The sequence below is a fragment of the Sciurus carolinensis genome, chromosome 5 (assembly GCF_902686445.1).
Source record: "Sciurus carolinensis chromosome 5, mSciCar1.2, whole genome shotgun sequence".
NCBI lineage: Eukaryota > Metazoa > Chordata > Mammalia > Rodentia > Sciuridae > Sciurus > Sciurus carolinensis.
The window spans coordinates 174,031,175-174,052,143 of record NC_062217.1 but is presented as its reverse complement, the minus strand read 5'-3'; the positions used below and the strand labels follow the sequence as shown (position 1 = coordinate 174,052,143).

Sequence of the window (20,969 nt, the reverse complement as noted above, 5' to 3'; positions counted from 1 at the left end):
AACACTTTCAGAATGAAAACTAGACAGAATCCTTCTGGTGGGAAACACTTGCTTATACTCCAAGAATCTCAAACACTGGATTCTTCCCACCAAGCATTCTGTGTATGTGTGAGAAAGGATGAAGCAGGGGAGGCATAAGGTTAATCCAGAGGTGGGGAATTCTCTCTTACTCCACTTCAATTTAGCAGGGTCACCGAAGACTGGCATGACAGTAATTGTTCACCACTGCAATTTACTCTAGGCCAGACACAGTTCCAAATGTTTCATGTACTGACTCAATATCCTCTCAATAACATCACTGGACCCATTTTACATAGTGACTGTGTAGACATTTAGAAACTAGACAGTGTGAACCTTACCTTTAAGATAGTTGCCTATTTCAGAATAAAAATAAATCAAACTGTAAAGATTCCTGTTTTTTAAGAAACAAAAAATACAAATTTAAGTATGTAACTCCTCAATGCCCTTAACTCTTTACCTTAAATTACAATGGACATCAGACTTAATTACAGCAGTTACTATATAAACAAAATTAATATTAAATGAAACACAACAGCATAAAATCTAACCAACCGGCTGGCTAATAAGTCTGATTTGGGGAATTTTTGTAGTAAAGTGCATTATATGGTAAAAGAGAACCACAGGGGGAAACCCCATTTTCAATCCATTTGATTTGTTTCTCAGTATGTCCAGCAGTACACAACTTGAAATTCATCACCTTGCTCCCACCACCTCTGTCAGATACCATATTCTGAAGGACTCTATCAATTAATTAATTAAACGATAAATGTATATGTCCATTTTAGGTAAAGTACTAACAAATAAAATCTGTTATTTGAAAAGAAAAGATACCTGACTCATTATTTAATTCTATTCTGAAAAAACATAAGGTTTCTATAAGAGAAATAACTCATCTCTGTCCTCTAAGCCCTTGGAGGTCTGAGAGCCTGAGCAGGGGCCCACATGTTAGGATCCAACCAGATACCAGTAGCCATTCAGGAAGGAGGGAGACCACCTATCACAGACAGACAGACGTGGCACCCAGAGGAGCATTAGTGAACTTCCTAGTCTTTTCATCAGGACAACAAAGGATTCAGATGCAGTGAATGGGAAAGACTTGCCTTTCAGCATTCAACACAAAACTATGCACCTAAACTTCTCTAAGGTGATATTTTATTCTCTCCTACAAAATAAGAAATTGTTGGCAGTCAGAAGACCTGCCAACTGAATGATTTATTTAAAGTGACTATAGAATTACTGCTCACATTGGTATCAAACTTGGCAGTGAGGTTTTAAGTTGTTCAAGTGCTTAAATGTCTCAGTGAGCCAAGGACTGGAAGCCCTTGGTGCTACTTGGGTTGTTGGGGCACCTAAGCCTGACAGCACCTTATTTAAATGACTTTGTAAAAAGATCACTTATTTAAGTGACTATAAATCTCATTCACAAAAATGAACTAATCTCTATATTTTACAAGTAAAAAATGTCAAACTATTGCATTACTTAAAAAAAAATGTATAAATCAAATTAGAAGACACAGATGGGGAAGCTGGGCAGCATGCCCTGGAGTCCCAACTACTAAGGAGGCTTTGGCAGGAGGATCACATGAGCCCAGGAATTGGAGACCAGAGTGGAGAACATACTGAGACACTGTCTCAAAACAGAGAAACAGATAAGGGTGGCAGAACATTAGTCTTATAACCTAGAAATTTCTAGAAGCTCCCAATAACAAAAGAAAGCTGTTTTTAAATGAACTGCATGACTCTGACTGGAAAAGGCCAATGATTTCTCAAATATTTCACTTTTCAATTGTTCACTGTAGTTTGGCAAATGCCTTTTAATTACCTAACTTACAAACTCCACGCAAATTATCTTTGCCCTCTCTGTCTAGTGAAACGCCACAGAATGAAATTCTGGAAAGTGGTGGCTCTTGGAAGAATGAGCAACTTAGCACTACTGTCACCCAACAAGTGCAGTCAGGCTCAGGTGCCCCAACAGACCCAGCAGCACCGAGGGCTTCCAATCCTGGCTCACTGACACACTTAAGCACTGGAGTAACTTAAAATCTCACTGTCAAATCTGATACCAATGTGAGCAGTAATTCTATAGTCACTTCAGATAAATCATTCAGATGGCAGCTGAGAACAACGTGTTACCTAAACCAGTAACACTATACACATAAAGCAAACTTAGAACAATTACCACCACCTTGATTAATCTTACGATTGAATGTTAAATCATTCATTTCACCGGTAATCATTATCTTTTATCACTGACCAAACATGCAGCTTTAATGTCTCCTTCTATTATTTATATTGGACATTTCAGGGTTACATCCTAAGGTTACATTACACATTTCATCAGAATTTTAAATAAGTCCTTAAATTTTAAAAAGCTAGCTATTATATTCGTATTTGTTCCATATGCATGAAGAAACACTGGAAAGACTCATACAAAATTAACATAAGCAGTTACATATGGGAAGGGACAACAGGGCCAACAGGGAAGAAGCAGGCGAGCCTTCTCAATGAGCACCTTCTACACTGGATTTTTGAGCCATCAGAGTACAGTACCTATTCAAAGTCAACATCTATCTATACAGAAACTGTCTGAAAATGTTATCACCAACTATATAAAATTCTGTTTTCCATCCATATAAAAAGAGGCATACAAACAGTTCCTGTCATTTTTAAGCCTACACATGGGTATACTTTTCTATATAGAGTCAGAACTCAGAAATTCTGGTTTAAAAAACAAGGTTTTGGTTTTTCAGCCTGCTTTGAATCCTAAGGATTCAGATCTCTGAATACAGTAATTCCTTATTCCCAATAATTCATTATTCTCAACTCATATTTTAGTCTTGCTGCCTACACCAGTACCAAGTCCTGAATGACAATATTAAATGTGTTAAATCAAGTGAGCTAATCCAGTCACAACTATCACTTTCCTAGTACTTGTCGGTTCAAAAGCAAGTCCACAGAAAAACAGAATAAAAACCAAAGGAGGGAACTGGGGGCATAACTCAGTAGCACAGTGTGTGTAGCAGGTCCCAGGTTCAATGCCCAGCACCAATGGGTGAGGAAAGGGAGGTGAGAAAGAGACTGTCTGTTTTCCCTTTCCTCTGCATCCTGGACAGGTTAGATTTTCAGCTTCCACAGGCTGGTATTTACCCAGTCCAGGACAGCAACTTCATTCTTTCCCCCAGCTGTAATAGCTTATACAGGCACCTTTAGGAACCATTTTCCACATCCCACCCACTTAACTACCCTAAAGTCACAATTATCAGAGAATTATCTCGTCTGCCCTTGCTCTCAAGTAACTCTGCCTTTGTCCAACCTGAAACTTCCTGTCCACGTATGTTGGGGAAAGTGTGATTTTTATACTAACTTGAGAAATGCAAAATGACTTTAAGATTTTTAAGAATACTCTATTGCAAAAATAACAGATCCCAACACCAATTATAAATATTTGGAATTCCACAATACTCCTTTACATTAGTTAATAAAATCTAGTCAAATTCATAAAATAAAACACGTAATACAATACCTTCACGAATGAAACCTCACGATGTTCTTTAGCCAACTCTGTCATTACATCGTTCATCTGTGCACACTGTGGAGCCCATGGCGCCCAGAAATGGACCACAAGGAGGGACCTGTGAGTTTATGAAAGATTTTTTAAAAATATTAACTTTGGGACTGGGGAGACAGCTCAGTTGATAGAGTGCTTGCCTTGCAAACACAAGGGCCCTGGGTTCGATCCCCAGCACCGCAAAAAAAAAAATTAACTTTGGAAATAAGTAAATACTAATGTAGATCAATTCTACCACCAAAATACAACCTTTAAAAAAAAAACTGCCTGAATTGTTTTATACTGCTAGGATGTTGCTATATTAAGCAGACCAAAACACAAGACCATTATGAAAGGCCTTGAAACTCTTTTGGATGAATTTTCAAGTCAATGATACTTCTTAAATTAAGAATCGGCCCATGTAGCTGGGCATGGGGGTGCATGCTTGTGATCCCAGCAACTTGAGAGGCTGAGGCAGGAGAATCACAAGTTCAAAGACTAGCCTCAGTAACTTAGCAAGACCCTGTCTCAAAATAAAAAAAAATTTTTAAAAAGGGCTGAGGATGTAGCTCAGTGGTTAAGCACGCCTGGGTTCAATCCCCAGTACCAAAAAAAGAAAAAAAAAATTAGCTTGCATAAAGTGGTTCTGAATATCCACACATCTCAATTAATAGATATGTAAATCAACTATTTTCAGACCCCTGAGGAATTTCTGTATTAGAGGCACAATGTTTGTGAAAAACTGTTGCAGACATATTATTATTAATGCATTTACTTTTTATGCATGGTATTGGGTGACAGAGGGGGGTATTGTGACCATAAGAACAGCAATAAAATGTTGAAAGTGAATAAACAGCCAAAAACAAGGAAAAAAAAGTCTTTTACAAAACAGCCTTTTAATATTATACTACAAATGATTTTCTAAGTAGTCTAATATGAACAGATAGAATAGATTAGTAAATTATTGGCTATGTTCTTAGGAACCTACATAACTTAATCATTTTCATACAAAATTACTGTGGCAAATAGCTATCTTTATGTCTAGCCTTACACCCAACCTAAATTCACTTAGTTTTATAGAATTCTAAATTCAAACATAATCCTCCTCCAAAAAAAAAAAAATCAGGAAAATAAAAGTTACATAGAGGAAAAAACCAAGGGCAACCAACTTTTGAGGAAAAGTAACAACCATAAAAGTCAATGAAATAACAGGTGAGAAAAGAGCAGGCCCATGTCAAAGTGTGAGGAAAGTGGAAGCACAGGGAGGACCAGGGGGTTTCAGAAGCAGGGTGTGATGACAGTCAAGGAACAGGCTAGTCCAAGGCTGACTTCAGCTGTGACTAGAGACTGATGGCTAATGGTGGCACTGGCCTTGAACTCTAGCACAAACTATCTTCCTGGGAGGAGAGGAGTCCAAGTGGGCTTTCAGTGAGGATACCTGTGCCTGACCTACAGATCTGGGGAAAGGCAGAGCCACACCATTTTGCAGAGGAGACAGACTGGACCCAAGGTCGGATCTCAGGGGCTGATCAACACTATCAGGCCACGTGGAGGAAAAGAACAGGAGACCTAGGAGTAGAGCAAGGTTAAAGGGTCTCACAGAAGTGGTGAGAAGGAAGAACCGGGCTGGGAGTATAGCTCACTAGTAGGGTATTTGCCAAGTATACAAAAGTCTCTAGAATCAATGCCCAGCACCATAAAACACAAAAAGGAATGACAACCATTAAGTGCATCAGGGAAGGGCAACTAAAACTACCAAGAGGAATGTGAATGGGCTAATGGAATCAAAGTCAGACACAGAGTCAGCACAGAGGCTGAACTGAAGGTGAGAAAGTAGAGGCTGCTAGAAATCTATTTCAAGAGATTTGTACCATGCACAAGAAAACAACAGGACCAACTAAGGAATTAGTTTTTAAAAAAATTGTTGATACAAGGAAACCTTCATATGCTTATTCTGTGTAGGGACAATTCAAATGGGGAGGGAGAGGTTGAGGACCTGAGAGACAGCTGAGAATGCTAGGTTTGCAACGAGGCAGGAAAAGAGTCTCTAGAGTACAGAAAGCGGCAGTGTCCTCTTCTCAGAGCCAAGAATTAGAATGGGTAAAGTCAGGTATAACGGAGTGGGAGGGAATCAAGCAGATGCTGCTTAAAGTTCTTTTCTCTCAGGTACAAATCAAGGTCATCTGCTGAAACAAAGGGATTGAAGGACAGGAATCACAGGTAGGACTGATGAAGAAGGGAGAACTGTCCCTACACAAAAGTCTAGTAGGGGCTCCAAAGGAAAGCTGGCCTAAGGCAACAAAGGACATATTGTGGGGCCCCCACTCAGCAGGTCATGATCTGCATCCAGCAGATGGTGGCAGCAGCAGGGGAGGATGAGCAGGTGTTCAGTAAGGGTTTTGAAATTTAAGAAAGAATACTGACACCTAACAGTTTAAAATGATGTGAGTATTGACAACTACAAAGGTCAGCTCCAGGACTACAGAGTTGATCATTAAAAAGGATGGGACATGAGAAAAATCTCAGCTATGTTGATTTAGTAGTACCATTTTCAAGTTGACATGATGCATCAAAACGGTCTTTTAAGGCTTTATCTAGAGAACATGACTGAAGTTGAGGGTACTAGAATATCCCAGATTTGTATTTTTCTTCAGTGTGATAAGCTAGAAACAATACCATATAACTCATTCTTGTTTCGACAGGATGTCAGAAAGTGATAATCAGGCAGATTCATCTACTCTAAAAATGATCCTACCTGGGCATGGTAGCACATGCCTGTAATCCCAGAAGCTCGGGAGGCAAAGCCAGCCTCAGCAAAAGCAAGGCACTAAGCAACTCAGTGAGACCCTGTCTCTAAATAGAATACACATTAGGGCCAGGGATGTGGCTCAGTGGTTGAGTGTCCCTGACTTCAATCCCTGGTACACTCCCCAAAAAAATAATAAAATAAAAAAGACCCTAAATTGCTTCAAGAAATTATATCCCAAAGATCCTAGGTGGGGATTTTGAAACTATCATCAGTACTTACATAATTCAAGTAGAAATAAAAGAAGCCAAATAAAAGAACTGTGGCAAGGTCATCTTGAGATAAATCCTGACTCAAGTTTTAGCAGAACTAAGGTGTCCTTGCTGGACAATAGAAGAATCGCAAGATGTGAAGTTCCTTAAATAAAAAGTACTGACAAGGAAGGGAGGAAAGAAGAGAGGGCAGAAATTGTGACTCTTTTACATAAAGTTCAAGAACATGGAAAACTAATTTATAGTGACAGAAGGCAGATCATTTGGAGAAGGGGCTAAGGGAACTCCTGGTGTTCTATTTTCCTATTTTGAATGGTGGTTGCTGATATGTACACAATTGTTGAAATTCATCACATCTGACAATCAAGATCTGTGCATCGATTCTCAATTTTTTAAAGCTGGTTTATCAATCTCCACCAAATTGATAAAAGGATTTCTAAAATCACAATATGCAAAGATAAAAAAAAGATGGTGAGAGAAGCACTTCTATATCCTGCTGGTAAAAACTGAGATCTTCAAAAAAATTTCACAAACATATTCTGATATCTATCCCAAGGAAACAATTAAAAAGACAAAGATTTATGAATATGAATATTTCCCATTGCTTTACACAGCAAGTAACTGGGAAAATCTAATGTTCAACAATTAGTTTTTTAATGGTCATAACAAAATATAAAGCCACTAAAAATTAAATTTTCAAAGAATTTTTAATGCCATAGGGAAAATATCACAATCTGGATTGTGGAATAGGTAACTAAGATTTGTAACACTATAAGCTCACGTGTTTACACAAACAAAAAATAAAAAAAGGAGAGTATGCATACAAACCTGAATTCAAGTTTCAGCTCCATTATCACTAATATGGTTTTGAAGAGTAATTTAACTTCCCTGCACTCCCACATCTGTAAATAAGCATTACCTAACACCTTGGGATGTTGAGAAGAGCAAACAAAAACATAAAAGTGTCTTGGTTATACTAAAAGCATGACTTTAATGTTGGTTATTTAAAGTTAGCCATGATATTCACATATTTAGTTGATTAACTTTCATTATCAATTAAGCATATTATATTACATATACATGTATACATCCAATTTTATAAGGATATATACCTGAAACAAACAAAATGATGTCATCCTGTTGGGTTATATGTAACAGTATTCCCTCCACCTTCATGGATAGTTCAATATGCCTAATGCACTGTTTGAGTAAAACATTTAGAGAAAGATCAGAGTGAAATCCTAACATGATTTTAGGCCACATAATGAACCTTGGTTCTTCACCAATAAAATAGATGTTTTTCTATTTTTACAGTGTTCTGATACTTCAGGTTTTCACCTGCAGTTAACACTATCACTATCACACACTAGACTCAAGTACTTTTACAAATGGGGGAAAAAAACCTCTTAATTACTCTGCAAATGTGGAAACATCCCCATTGTATATATAACCAGCTGACGTTCCAGTAACTTACATATACATCTAATTAAGAGGCTTAAGCCAAGAAAATACTTCAGTTCATATAATTTTAAAACTGAAGAATAATGACTTGACAAGTTGACTTAAATTGTTACATGGAGTACTACTTAATGTTCTCAAATGTTTCTATTTTCACAAAAAGCAACGGAGGTTCCCTCCTTCCCCCGATGCCACACTTCATTTCCCACGTGCCCATTTAGCCTGGTGACCTTGAAGAGTAAGTACTCTGTCCCCCGGGTCATCTCCAGTGCAGACCAGAAGCAAGAGCATATCCAGAAGGTTTGGGAACTGGAACCGTTCCCACCAAGGACTGTGCAACACAGTCTTCCCACGTGACGACAGGTTCAGAACAGGTGGGCAGTCCACACGGCGCCCTCCACACCCGCGCTGCCCGAACCTGTGAGGTTAGTTGGATGAATCAGAACCCAGCTTTCATGGCCGAGTAAATGTCCTCCCTCCCTTTAGAAAAGGGTCCCAGGCCAACCTAAAGTAGGCGCCTGAAGAACCGTGTTTCGTTGGTGCTCGGCGCCGGGGAGGAACCCAGAGCCCGCCGGCCACACCCCGGCCCCCAGGAGCTGCCTGGGCTCGCACTGAACTTGGCCGCGTCCGCGCCGCACCGCTACCTGGGGCCCGCGCCCTCGCCGAGCCCGCTCACACGCGGCCGAGCTGGGGTCCGGCAGAGGGTCTGCGGGGCCAGGCGCCAGCGGCGCCGCCGAGCGGGGCCCGACCGCCCCGCGCCCCCGGGTCTCCTTCCGCAGTCCGCGCAGGGCGAGGCGCACGTGCGCAGCCCGGGCGCCCAAACGGCCACGGGCGCCCGAGAGCCCGCGGTCGCGGCGGCCCGACGCGCCCTTCTCCGGCACGGGTGGCTCCGCCGGGGTCTACGCCCGCCCCGCGCCGCGGAGCCGCGGCCCTGCCCGGGCCGCCCAGGCCAGGCCAGGCGGGTCCCAGGCCCGGGCCGCCGTGAGGCCGGGCGGCCGCCTGCTCGCCGTCCCAGGCGGGGCGGGCTCCGGGGATCCGGGCGACTCCAGCGCCGCCCGAGGCCCAGGCCCGCCGGACGCCAAGGGGCCAATCGTCCTGCGGCCCGGCCTCCCTCCCGCCACCGCCGCCGGCCGCCCGCCGCCCAGCTTACTTGGCTTTGAGGCGCAGCAGCTCCTCAAACTGCCCGGCCGAGCCGACCTCCACCACAGCCGCCGCCGCCTCAGCCGCCCCAGCCGCCCCCGCCGCCATGCTGTAGCTGCCAGCCAGGAGCAGTCGAGCGCGGGCGGCTCGATTGGTGGCTCGATGGGGCGGGGCGGGGGCCGGGGCGCCTGCGCGCGAGGAAGCCCCGCCTCTCCCGCCAGGCCCCGCCCACAGCGCAGAAGACCCGGAAGCCCGGCGCGTGTGGGGGTTCCGCTGCAGTGCTGCGAGCTTTCCTGCTGTTCCTGTAACCCTACCGGCCGACCTCGGGTCTTTGATGGCAAGAAGCGTCTGAGTGTGAGTGCGTGGATTTCAGCGTTAGCAAGCGGGAATCTATCAGCAAGGAAACTGCATCTAGGTGGGGATGAAATGGGAAGTCTGGGAACAGGGGCAGCGGTCTCTGAACCTCAACACCGACAAGGTGCTTGCAGCTGGGTCCTACAGCCCCGGTACCCCACGCCCTCAGTGTCTGGCTCGGGGCGACCCCATCCTCCGTATGCCACCCCCTAGGCAGAGGCCTGCGCAGACCCATCACCCATTGCAACCTTGGTGCCGCAGAACCTGGGTGGCCCCGCTTCCTCTGAGCACCAGGATGCATATTTCCAGGACCCCTGCGTCCCTCTCACTCAGCCCTTCTCGCCTGCAAGCCCTCTCACCTCAGGACTTCCTGACCTCCCTTGGTCCTTCGGGTCACCCACACAGGTGGCCCTCCAGGTGCAGTCCTCTACACCGGTCTTTCCACGCTTCCCACAAATTCTTGGCCTGGATAATTTCCTGCATGCTCCTAGTTTTTTCAACCTCCAAGGAAACCTCAACAGCCAGCCCAGAACCCGTTATCGATCTGCTTTGGGAAGGGTACTGTCTCTCATACCATGACCCCAAACCACATCAGGACTTCCCTTCAAAGCCCCGCTCCTTTAGGGTTCTATCTCCCTTAACACCGTGGCACCCACCCAGACATTCAGGACTCCTGCCGGGTCCTGCTTCTCTGACTGCCCTCTGAGTCAAGCACTGTGGAGTCTTGTCTACTAATTGGGTGTCCCAGGGCCCACCTGTTCTTGCTTCTATCATGGACATTTTCATGTCCTAAACTATGCTTGTCTCCTCCTGGGGCCGCGTTCTTAGGTGGGACCGAACTCAGTCTCCCTCCCAAGGGCCTGCATTGGAGCCAGTCACAGATCCAAGCTTCCTGCCAGCAGATAGTGGAGAACCCAGCCCACCGGATTTCAAAGACTGCACAAAAAAGGGAATACGATATATCACTAATAATTTTGTATTGATTACATGTTTAAATGATGACACTTTGAATATATTGGGTTTTGTGAACTATATTAAATGTCTCTCTTTTTACCTCTGGTTATGAGGACATTGTAAGTTACAGATGACACTCACTGTGGCTCACTTTATATTTTCTATTGGCAGCTCTGTTCTAGTGATTAAAAGCAGCCTTAGGAGCCCTGTTTACATATGTGCCTCACCCTGAGAAATAGATGTTACTAAAAACGTCAGTTATATTATTAAAAATGCAACAAGAAAACCAGTGTGGATCTGTTTTGTTTCTTGGCAAGAGTGTAGAAATAAATACACAGCAGTACAAATAAATCCGGGGAAATCTGAAAAAGGCAGGTGGATTGTATACTAATATCAACATCCTGATTGTGATACTGTATTGTAATTTTGTAAATGTTACCATGGGGAAAAGTGTACACAGAATCTCTATTATTTTTAAACAACTGCATATGAATCTACAATTATTTTTAAATAAAAACTTTAGCTGATAGAAAACAAAAAATGTAAATAAAAACTTAGATACCACTTTGGGGAAAAATGTATTAGGAGGCAGGGAAATCATGTTGTAAAAACAGGATCCTACTTGGTTACCATTTTTAAGCATAGAATTATATGTAAATAAAATATATAATTATATAGCTGAATGTGGCATAGAAGGTCTCCAGAAGAATGCTCCCCAAGCATTAGAGAACTTGCCACAGCAAGTGAAGATAGGAGTGTTAAGGTGAGACCTTTCTCTTTTGAAGTTGTCCACTCTTCTGTGTCATGTACCTGTGTTCAAAGAGCATGGATTGCCTTTGTAATTTAATTAAATTTTAATGGAGGAAGGAAATATGTTATAATGAGTATTTTTTTAAGAAAGGAGCAATCATCCCTCTAACATGACTATTTTTATAAATCCTGATTGTTCCTTTGAATGGAATTTGCTAAAAGTAGCATACACCAGCTGCAGAGAAGGCTCCCTACTTTTTTTTTTTTCATATTGTATGTAACTTTATTCAAATTTCAAATTGCACTTTAAAAGCATCAGCTTTGTCTAGCTAGGCATGTGCTACCTTGCTCAGGTTTTGGCCTAGAGGTGGTAAAACTGAGGCACTCTCCAGAATTATAACCAGGACATCCAGGTAGATCTCTCAGGAGAAAGAGCAGGCTGCTACACAAAGAGTGGAGGATTCTGTGCAATTTAAAGGCGTTCATGGCAATGCAGGAAACCATAGACCACTGCCTCTTTCCTCATTGTGTTGGTCAGCTTTGCATCACTGTTACCAAATGACCTGATAAGAACAACGTAGAGGAGGAAAAGTTTATCTTAGCGAAGGGTTTCAGAGGTTCAGTCCATGTAGCCTCTAGGGCTGAGGTGTGGGAAGTGGGGACAGAGGAAAGCTGCTCAGAACCTGGCACCAGGAAGGGAGAGAGCCAGGCTCCCTACTGGAAGAAAAGTGCAGAACTCCTGGATGAGGGCCCAGGACTGCTCTTCTTGAAGTTACCTGTGTTGCTATCAGCTGGCCCAGGGGATGGCAGACAACCTCTTGGCTTTAAAATGTACTGACTTCAGCAGCAAAGCTGCTGACTCCACACAGAGCCAAGCTGCATTTTGAGGAGCTGGCATACCCAAGTTACAGATGTATACAGATAACCAGTAGGTAGTGCTTTTTGGCACTTGCTCAGTATCTATATTCTCCACTCAGGATCCGGCCAGCAGATGATGTGAAACCCATCACTGCCTAACCCCCAGCTTATACCTAAGTAACCCACCCAGACAGCCCACAGGGGAAGGCAGTCCCAGGGCTCACCCAGGCACTGCCACGAGCTCTTCTTGCCCACCACTCTCTGGAGCGTCTAGTCTCTCCCTCAGAGCACACTAGGGCCCAGAAGAAATGCTGGCCGTTTCCATGCTCAGTGATTTTGACCTGTTTCAGAACACCGTGGACTTGGCTTTCCTTTTTGCCCCGTTAGTACCCAAAAGCTCAGAAACAGAGCAAAAGAGTAGGCTAATCTGGATCCATGTCCCTATGTGTTCATCCAGGGCAGTGACATTCTGCTGACCCCACGTATAAGCATTATTCAGCGGTGTCCTATCCACTCTTGGGGAGGTCTGCTTGGGACAGCCCTGCCAGGTGAGGAATGGCTCTTCCCGCACAGCACCCTCCAAAGGGCTGTAGTGGGGACAATTAAGCTGCCCAAGGGTCCTGTACCACACTTCAGGGGCCTGGAGCGTGAGAACAAGGACCTGAGGCTCTGGGTCTAGGGACTGAAGTCCTGGCCTGGGAGGGCCCAAGCTCCAGTGGGGAAGGAAGGAAAGGGATGTCCTAGACTTTGGGGCAGCAAAGGGGCACCACCTCATGTCTGCAAATTGACTGTTTCAAAGGTGTGTGTGTAGTGTGATTATTTTGCTGGATAACAACTAATATTTACTGCTCCTAAACAGGTGAAGAAATATTTAATCGGGAACTTCTGATGCGTCATTAATGCCTGTGACTGTGTGTTACTCAGTGGATACAGGGCCTGGTACTGTGGGGGCCCAAACCACCTGTCATGGAGAGGAATATTTAGCTTAAATGAAGGCTTGGGATCCAACTCCCACCAGGTGGGGGTCTCCAAGCCCCACCGAGAGACGCTGAGAAACAGGAAGGGGTGCTGGAGGGAAAGATGAGAGGGCAGAGCATTAAAACACGTTGTCATTCAAGTCAGATGGCCAAGAGCTCCCTTCTTTTAAGGCTCTTAAATTCCAATTACTCCGCCCCTGAAGACCAGTGGAGAATAACCCCAACTGGAGGGAATTAATTTCCTTAGGAATTTCGCTGGTACAAGATTAATGGAGCCCCCTGCAGAGAACGAGCAAAGCTGTAAGTACCGCAGATTTGCACCTGAAGGATACATATTTTAATTTCAGTTCTCAAGCTGCGATAACATCTTCTGAGCTACTATAAAAGCATAAATGAGCCCCAGCACGTCTGCTGAGAACTGCTCACACAGGGCTCCCTAGGGGGAGCCCCAGCCCACCTGGCCCAGCGGGAGATGGATCCCCCATGCTGCCAAACTTGGACTTGGGTCATGCAGGTGCTGAAGATGCAGTGACCATGGCCTGGGTGCAGGCCTGGGAGAGGCCAAAGCAAATATGCGTCCCCACGAAGGACCTGACCTGCCCAGATGAGGCTGACCCAGCCTAGAAGGGATCCCTGGCCTTCGTCCTAGCCCCCAACCCTGCGACCTGACTGGCATGACCCCCACCCCCCAGAAAACGAACCTGGACCCACAAAGGAGGAACCCAGACATGAATGGCTGCCCCACCTTCCCCTTGTCGCCAGAGTCCTACAGGAAATTTCACCCCTCAGCCAGCTCCTCTGACCTCAAGGATGGGACTTGGGAAGTATATCTCACTAAACCATGCTGAGATAAACTGGACACTGGGTCCAACCAGGCATTCAGCCCCTTCCTCACCCTTGGCCCAAGGGCCACCTGGCATTTGGGACCCTCCTCCTGTCATTCTGATAACCAAGGACCAACCAGGGTATGGAGGTGGGGTGGGCTGCCCTGCCTTCTCTCTCAACTCTCACAGTGGGGAACTCAGTCTGGGGACAAGTCAACCAATTTCCTGTGCTCTCTTCCTTACCAGAAACTGTTTTTATTGGGAGAACCTGATGCGTATGCTTGCTATAAAGGTTGTTTATTCTGTCATAGCTAGATTTTTATTGGTTGTATTTTTGCTGCACTTGCTTGAAAAATAATTATTTTCAAAGAAAAGAAGAATTACATATCCAGTAAACTAAATAAGACTCACTGTTTATTAGGGACCTCTGACAGCTCCTCAAACGTGAAAAAAGATTTCCAAGCAGTGAATGGACAATTTATGTGCAAGTTTATTTGTAAAACAGATTTCAAGACATACTTCATCTTGACTCTGCCAATAAAAATACATTCCATTTCTTTTCAGAAGTATGTGCTATCTGATGGTTTTCACAGTAATCTGGTTTTCCCCCTAAGAAGATAAGACCGACTGGATAAGCATGTGCCCCTAACCTAATCTAGTTCCAGCTTTGGGTTCAATGTTGTGGGACTGCTATACAGGAAAAAAATTTAAAAAAAAAAAAAAAACTGTGATCATGTCCCATAAAGTCCCATAAGGCATTAACTGGAAGGAATGCTTTGTGAGAAAAATGTAATTCATAAATAAATCTGAACCCAATCACTGCAGTCTCTGAAAATTCTTCAGTAAAAATAATTTTAAACGTGTTTTTAATTGTTTACAGTTAATCAGGGGAAGAAGAAACTCATCTCGGTAGTTGACCACCCATTTTCTGTTCCCTGCATGAATTCTCATCTCCTCTCCCCCAGCAAGGACCAGCCAGGGAGCTGGTCGCAGTGGTGGGTTGTAGAGCAGCTTCCAGGCTGCAGGTGGCATCAGCTGCCTCTCCAGGCTGGAGAAGGAGTGCCTTTGTTGAGCTGTTTCTTTATGCACCCCAGAGAGACCACAGCTGAGAATTAACTCACGCTTGCTGCGGCCGCCTCCCTGGAGGCTCTGCTGAACCGCCCAGAACACCCGTCTTTTTCCCTAACCCCCAAACTTTCAACAGTTTCCCCACACTTTTAGTTCCAACCAGCTGTGTATTTGAGATCCTGTAAATGTCACTAGCCTGGTCTGTGCCCACGGAAGCATGCAGGCAGGACGGACAGGAGAGAGGGAAGGAAGAGCTCTGCACAGGATCACGCGCCCACCCGGGACATCCCTGGAGCCAGTCCCCGTGTGATCACCCAGACACAGTCTACCACAGTCCACTGCACCAAGCACGCAGAGCCGCCACCTGGTTTATGTGCAGCTACGTCCTCTCTTGAGTCAGAATGTCTCACAAGTACATTGCTTTGTGTGTGCTTGTGTATTTATTCTACAAGTCCACTGGTAGTCAATTTTCTCCTCTTACTTTTAATTTTTAATTCCGATCTTAGAAAGTAAGGACACAGATGAACTTGCTTTAGGTCACAAATAAGACCACTTTTAAAATCAGAAATAATTTCTTAGGGATCTAAGAAGTTTGTCCAGTTACACTCAGGCCGCGGGCTCCAACACTCACATGTCTTCCTAGGCCCTTCCAGACTCAGGGTCCCACCCCGTTGTTTCCCTGGGTGCACAGGCCCCTCTATCCCACTGACCCAGGTTCTCTTTTACAGACTGCTTTGGGTTGGAGATGTCCCCACCCAGAGGACCTCTGGAGTGACCAGCAGACACCAAGCACATTTGCCCCTCCTTCCTGCAGAAGAGATCCTGGATAGAATTCAGGAAAACACACCCCTTAGAGACGCGGCTCCTCTCTGGCCAGAGGACAGGGTAAGTAGCTGGTGCTGACGTGTGGCAGACACCAACACGGCCTGGAAGGCTAATCCATTGAAATGTAGTGAAATCAGTGACCACAGTCATATCGACCAAACTTCTTCCAACGTCTGCCACAGCCACGGGGCATCCTCCCCGTTCTCTGTCCTCTAAAATATAAGAGGCTTTCCTCCGGGGACAGGAAAAGGAGCACCAATTATTATGACTTGTCATCTGAATTTGTTTCTCATCTCTTCCAGAGTGGTCCAGCTGGGGCTGTGTGAGTGTTGTCCCACCATGACCAGACCTGTGGAGTCCAGCGGGGCAGGACCATGTCGTTCTCTCAGTACCCCTCCTCATCCAACCCTGGAGCCCCGTGGCATGTGAGTAGCTGCTCTAACCAAAGCTGGGGCAGATCAGGGGGTGGGAAACCAGGAGATGCCCCTGGAAGATGTGAGTACATTTGGACTTGCTTCATACAGAACAGGTTTCAGATGCATCTCATACCTGGGACTTAAATGTTTGGGATGAGTTTTCTGTAAAACCATGGCCGGCTTTGTTTCTTTTTCTAGGGCAAAACAAAAAAGAAAGGAAAAAGCAAACCACTGAATTTTAAGGGCCACATAGGCTCCCTGACCATAGAATCTGTCTGAATAAATAAATGGGTTGGTATTAATATTCTCATGATGAAATAGCTGATTTGGTGAGAGTAAAGCAAAAACTCTGTTGGGACTTAACAAAGAGCCTAAGTTTGAGTTGGTATCATTACTTGATCCTTCATACGACATAGGGCATATTTCCATCAGAAGAAACATTGAAATATTTTGGTGGCAACATTATCTTTGGACTTTTCAGTTATAACATTGTTTTTTTAAGTTCACATCAGTTGAAATGACTGAGAAATAAGGAAGAGGAGATGATAATGGAGAGACAGTCACCTTTCTAGGATGAGGCAGATGGACCAGACCCCAAAATGGGTGGCCCTTTTCTCCATGGAGCTAAAGGAGGAAGCTGTGCTCAGCCGTCTTTGGCTGGCTCTGCGGAGCCAGGACAGTGACAACCCTGCCAGCCAGAGCCCATCAGAAGTCTGGCTGCTGCTGGGGGCTGCTGCTGGAGGCAAGGGGCTGCCTGCAGCCTTGGGGCTTCAGGGGCGCGTCAGCCCGCCTGCCCTGTGTGTGGGAGCCCTGTTCTCCAAACCACTGTTTTGTTCCTGTTGTCACAAACCCTCCAGCCTTCTCCCGACTGCTGGGCACTGTATTTTCTCGTTTCCATACCCTCTATCTCACTGCATCACAGTGACACCAGAGCAGATCCGGCTCCCTCTGTGGGGGGAGATTCACAGATGTATTCCTGGTCCCGTAGGTCCCTCTCCTCTTGAATCAGGTTATTACATTATATCATTCCTTACCCAGAGCTGAGTTCTTATTGGCCATAACTGTATTTACCCTTCAGAAACATGTCCTTTTATGACAGGTATGAATATTAAATAATAATGCTCTGGAATGAATACCTGGTCACTCACACAGCTGGATGAAGTGGAATTCCAAATGAATCCCAAGTCCTAATCTTTTCCTTCAGTGAAATGTTCCATTTTAAAAGGTGGCAATAAAGATCTTCAGTACTATTTAGCAATCCCTTTGGTAGGGGCTGATCTCTTACTTACTGGAGGACGTGGTATGTGAGTTTGCATGTCTTTGCTTTTGTTTTATAATTTCAAATAGTCAGGAAATATTGCATTCGCTGGCAATCAATTTATTTTGATTGATAAAAAGGGGTTAATAAAAACTCCCTTAGAAATAAAAAGAAGGTGAACAGTAATATATCTTTCATGGTGCCTTCTTTCGGCTGTGCATAAAGAGAGCAAGCTTTTTACTTCTCCCCCAATAAGTCTTCTCCTCTTATTTTCTATACCTAGTGAGTCATTTATAATCCTTATTATTTCCAACCCACACACTAATGTGGCATCAGTCATATTTCCACATACAGGGTTTTTTTCTCCTTACTATGTTATGAAAGCTGAAAGGCAAAAACACCCTCTAATTTATACGAAAATGCGTACCAAAAATGGATTATCAAACATAAACAATGTGACTTCATACACTTGGAATTTAGGATGAAATATAAAACATCATGCTAAAATTTCAATCTATTGTTAAAACAAAGCCTAACGGAAAGTACACTGGTGTGTGGCATTTAGCAAACATTACCAGGCTATTAGAAGTGGGAATAGATTAAAATGAGATACAATTAATGAGTTCCATTTGAAAGTGAAGCTCTTGATTTTGGAAAGCACATTTGCAGAGTATTAATATTTTAATTTATCTACAGTGCCTATGAAGAAAATGCAAGACAAGAGATTACTGCATGTACTAAGTGACATTATGGGTTGGATGTGGGATGCATTATACAGTATCATATAAATTTCTAATTTACATGAGTCACAAAGTCAATATTAAATTCCTACCTGTTTTGGTCATCCTTACAGAGTACACTTACAGTGGGTTGCTATTTTATCATTTTTTTTTCTTAATGAAGTAGTCTAGATTATCATAAGACTTGCATTTATAACAATCTTGTATTGAGTCTTGCAATAAAAGGAAATATAGCCTAAGCTAAAATGACATTGGAACAAAACCTTGACCTTACTAACCCAAGCATGTGGCTGACTTAGGGAGATGGGATTCTTCCGTTCTAATCCTCTTGGGATAGAAAAACCAGACCATCCACAGTGAGAGGACAGTGCTAAAGACCAGGCCAAGGTGAGAGATAAGGGGCAGCAAAGCTTGGGGCCCCTGGAGACAACCCGAGCAGCCCTCTTCGGCAATCTTGATTTGCATACATAAGTGCAATTACAAAGAGGAGAGGTGGCCTGTGTGCAGCTGTGCGTTCTCAATGTGTGGTTTCCCATTTTACATCCCATCTGTGTTCGCTCCGCCAGGGCCTCCTTGGCCAACAGCAGCCGCAGAGGGGGCAGCAGGACAGGGCACCCTCTCCAGAGGCCTTTCAGACACATCATTCACTCACCAGCCTTGTGCTGAGCACCCACACTGGGCCCCTGTGCTGGGCAAGGACACAGGGCTCACTGGGGCTCACCAGCAAGGCAGATGAGCAGGCAGGGACAGCACAAGGAAAGCCAGTAACTGTGGAGCATCCAGGGCCTGGAGCCTTCATGGATCTTCCATGGGAAAAGGCCCCAGGGAGAGATGAACGCTGTCTGGATGTTGAGCAAGGAGAATGGACAGGGCAGGAGGAGAGGGCCGGGCTGACTTGAGGTAAACACAGGAGTGGGAGAAGCCTTGTGTGGCAAGAGCTCCTGGCCCTGGAGGCACATGCCAGCTCCAGGCAGGTGAAGGCCAGCAGGACAGAGGGAGGCCATGACCTGCAGACCCTTAGGAAGGCAAAAGTCTGTAATTGCAGGTTGCTGTGTGCAAGCCACTTCACACCCAAAGGCATGCATCCACATGGAGAACACTGTCCACAGCAGAGATGCACTGGAGAAAGCCACTCCCTGATCTACACTCCCCAGAACACCTGGACCTTCTGGCCCTTGGAGAAATGGAGGGAGTTGGAGCTGCTTTTATTTTTACCTAAGCCACCTTGCCGCTTAATAAGGCATCACACAGGAACTGGAAGCCATAGAGCAGCAGAAAGGTAGAAAAGGTGGTCTGCATTCAGGCAGGCTACTTGATCATTTTGCAGTCCTGACCAATAGGCAACATCTCTGTGACTCCATTTGTTTATCTGAACACAAAGATAGCCCTGCAGTGTCATTGTGAGGATTAAGTGAGATCAAAGACAGCAAACTGACCAGCAGTCTCTAGTTCAGACAGATATTTCCTGAGTGCCAACAGTATGCCTGGTCCTGGTCAGTGGAGAACAAGCATTCTGGGATATGGAGGATGCAGAACATCAATCAGTCAAAAGAAAACTACCACACAGCAGGGAGTGCTGGACACTGGGAGTAGGCACTTGCAAGAGGACCAGGTGGCTGCTTTAGATTAGGTGGTCAGACACTTCAGTGGAAATCTGAAAAGCAAGAAGACCAGGTGTAGCTTGGGCCAGCATCCCAGACAAAGATGACAATCAGTATTATATCATAGCTAAAGAAACAGAAAACTCGAAGATAAAAATAACGCTATACCAGTGCCCAGGAAGGGCTGGGAATTTCTTAGGAAGGAAGAGGGCAGGGAAGGCGCTCTACAGCACACCTATTGTGAGTCAGAGTCTGCACTAGACTCTCCATAAGCTGTCTTCTACTTCCCAACAGGATGAGCAGAGGTAGAAATTCCTAGAAGAGACCTTGGGAGTTTGAAAGAGGAAGAACAGAAATAATATCTTTGCAAAAGTCACATCAAAATGGTTACTGGAGGTGCTGGCCAACTTCAGGAGGTAAGTGTGGCCCGGGAAGAGAGAGGCAGAGACCCACTCTTAGGGAGGGGGAAGCCCTTAATTGCAGGTTGCTGTGCAGGTCACTTCAAATCCGAAGGCATGTGTCCAGAATGAAGAACCAATGCTGTCTGCAGCAGAGATACAGTTGAGAGCTTACCTCACGGAATTCTGACCACGCCAGAGGGACCTCACACAGAGCAGTTTCATAAAGCAAAAGGCAGATGGTGGTTTGGCAGTTAGAGTAGCATGCTCAGGACTGGAAATAGAGAAAGGAAGGACTGGGACTCCAGCCACCTTCTTCCTGAGACACCTCCCCTGAAGGTGGGGGCAAGGTGAGTTCATGATGCATGGAGAAGTTACTTCTATTTAAATAGTTAATGAATTTTTACTGTGGCAAAATATGTATCACACAAAATTTGCCATCTTAATCATCTTTAGGTGTGTGGTCAGTAGTGTTAAGAACATTCACAATGCTGCACAACCACACCACCACCACCTCCAGAACAGCTTCTCTCCACAAACTGAAACCCTCCCCACCCATTAAACATGGATCTCCATTCCCCTGACGCAGCCCTGGCACCCACCGTTCTACCGTCTGCCCTGGGTGCCCTGCATAAGTGGAATCGAAGACCTGACTTTGTGAATAGCTTACTTTATGTAGTCTTGTCTTCGTCCATGCCTCAGCGTTTCTTTCCTTTTAAACCCATTAAGTCCCAAAATATTCTGCCAATATTTTGGTGAAAC

The 20,969-nt window shown here is 44.8% G+C and overlaps 2 protein-coding genes across 9 annotated transcripts in view; one reads left to right on the top strand and one right to left on the bottom strand.

The window, feature by feature from the left end:
* Positions 1-9,343, bottom strand: part of Glrx3 (glutaredoxin 3) — a 26,310-nt gene extending 16,967 nt beyond the window's left edge. For both annotated transcript variants that reach the window (XM_047552054.1, XM_047552055.1), the window contains exons 1-2: positions 9,195-9,343; positions 3,545-3,653 (exon numbers count right to left, since the gene is read on the bottom strand). In XM_047552054.1, the coding sequence (XP_047408010.1) occupies positions 3,545-3,653; positions 9,195-9,292 (207 nt within the window). In that variant the 5' untranslated portion in view covers positions 9,293-9,343. The remainder of the gene's footprint in view (positions 1-3,544; positions 3,654-9,194) is intronic.
* On the top strand, positions 9,299-20,969 carry LOC124984466 (uncharacterized). Of its 7 annotated transcripts, XR_007108681.1 has the most exons (5): positions 9,299-9,538; positions 15,698-15,854; positions 16,097-16,219; positions 20,104-20,225; positions 20,305-20,969. XR_007108681.1 is itself a non-coding variant. In XM_047552056.1 (3 exons), the coding sequence occupies exons 1-3, from the start codon at positions 9,347-9,349 to the stop codon at positions 10,442-10,444; spliced, it is 474 nt and encodes a 157-aa protein (XP_047408012.1). In that variant the 5' UTR covers positions 9,299-9,346; the 3' UTR covers positions 10,445-11,299. The 7 variants fall into 7 exon arrangements, 1 of the variants encoding a protein (XP_047408012.1); XR_007108680.1 differs by having other exon boundaries at positions 20,104-20,969; XM_047552056.1 differs by lacking the exons at positions 15,698-15,854; positions 16,097-16,219; positions 20,104-20,225; positions 20,305-20,969 and adding exons at positions 9,752-9,955; positions 10,367-11,299.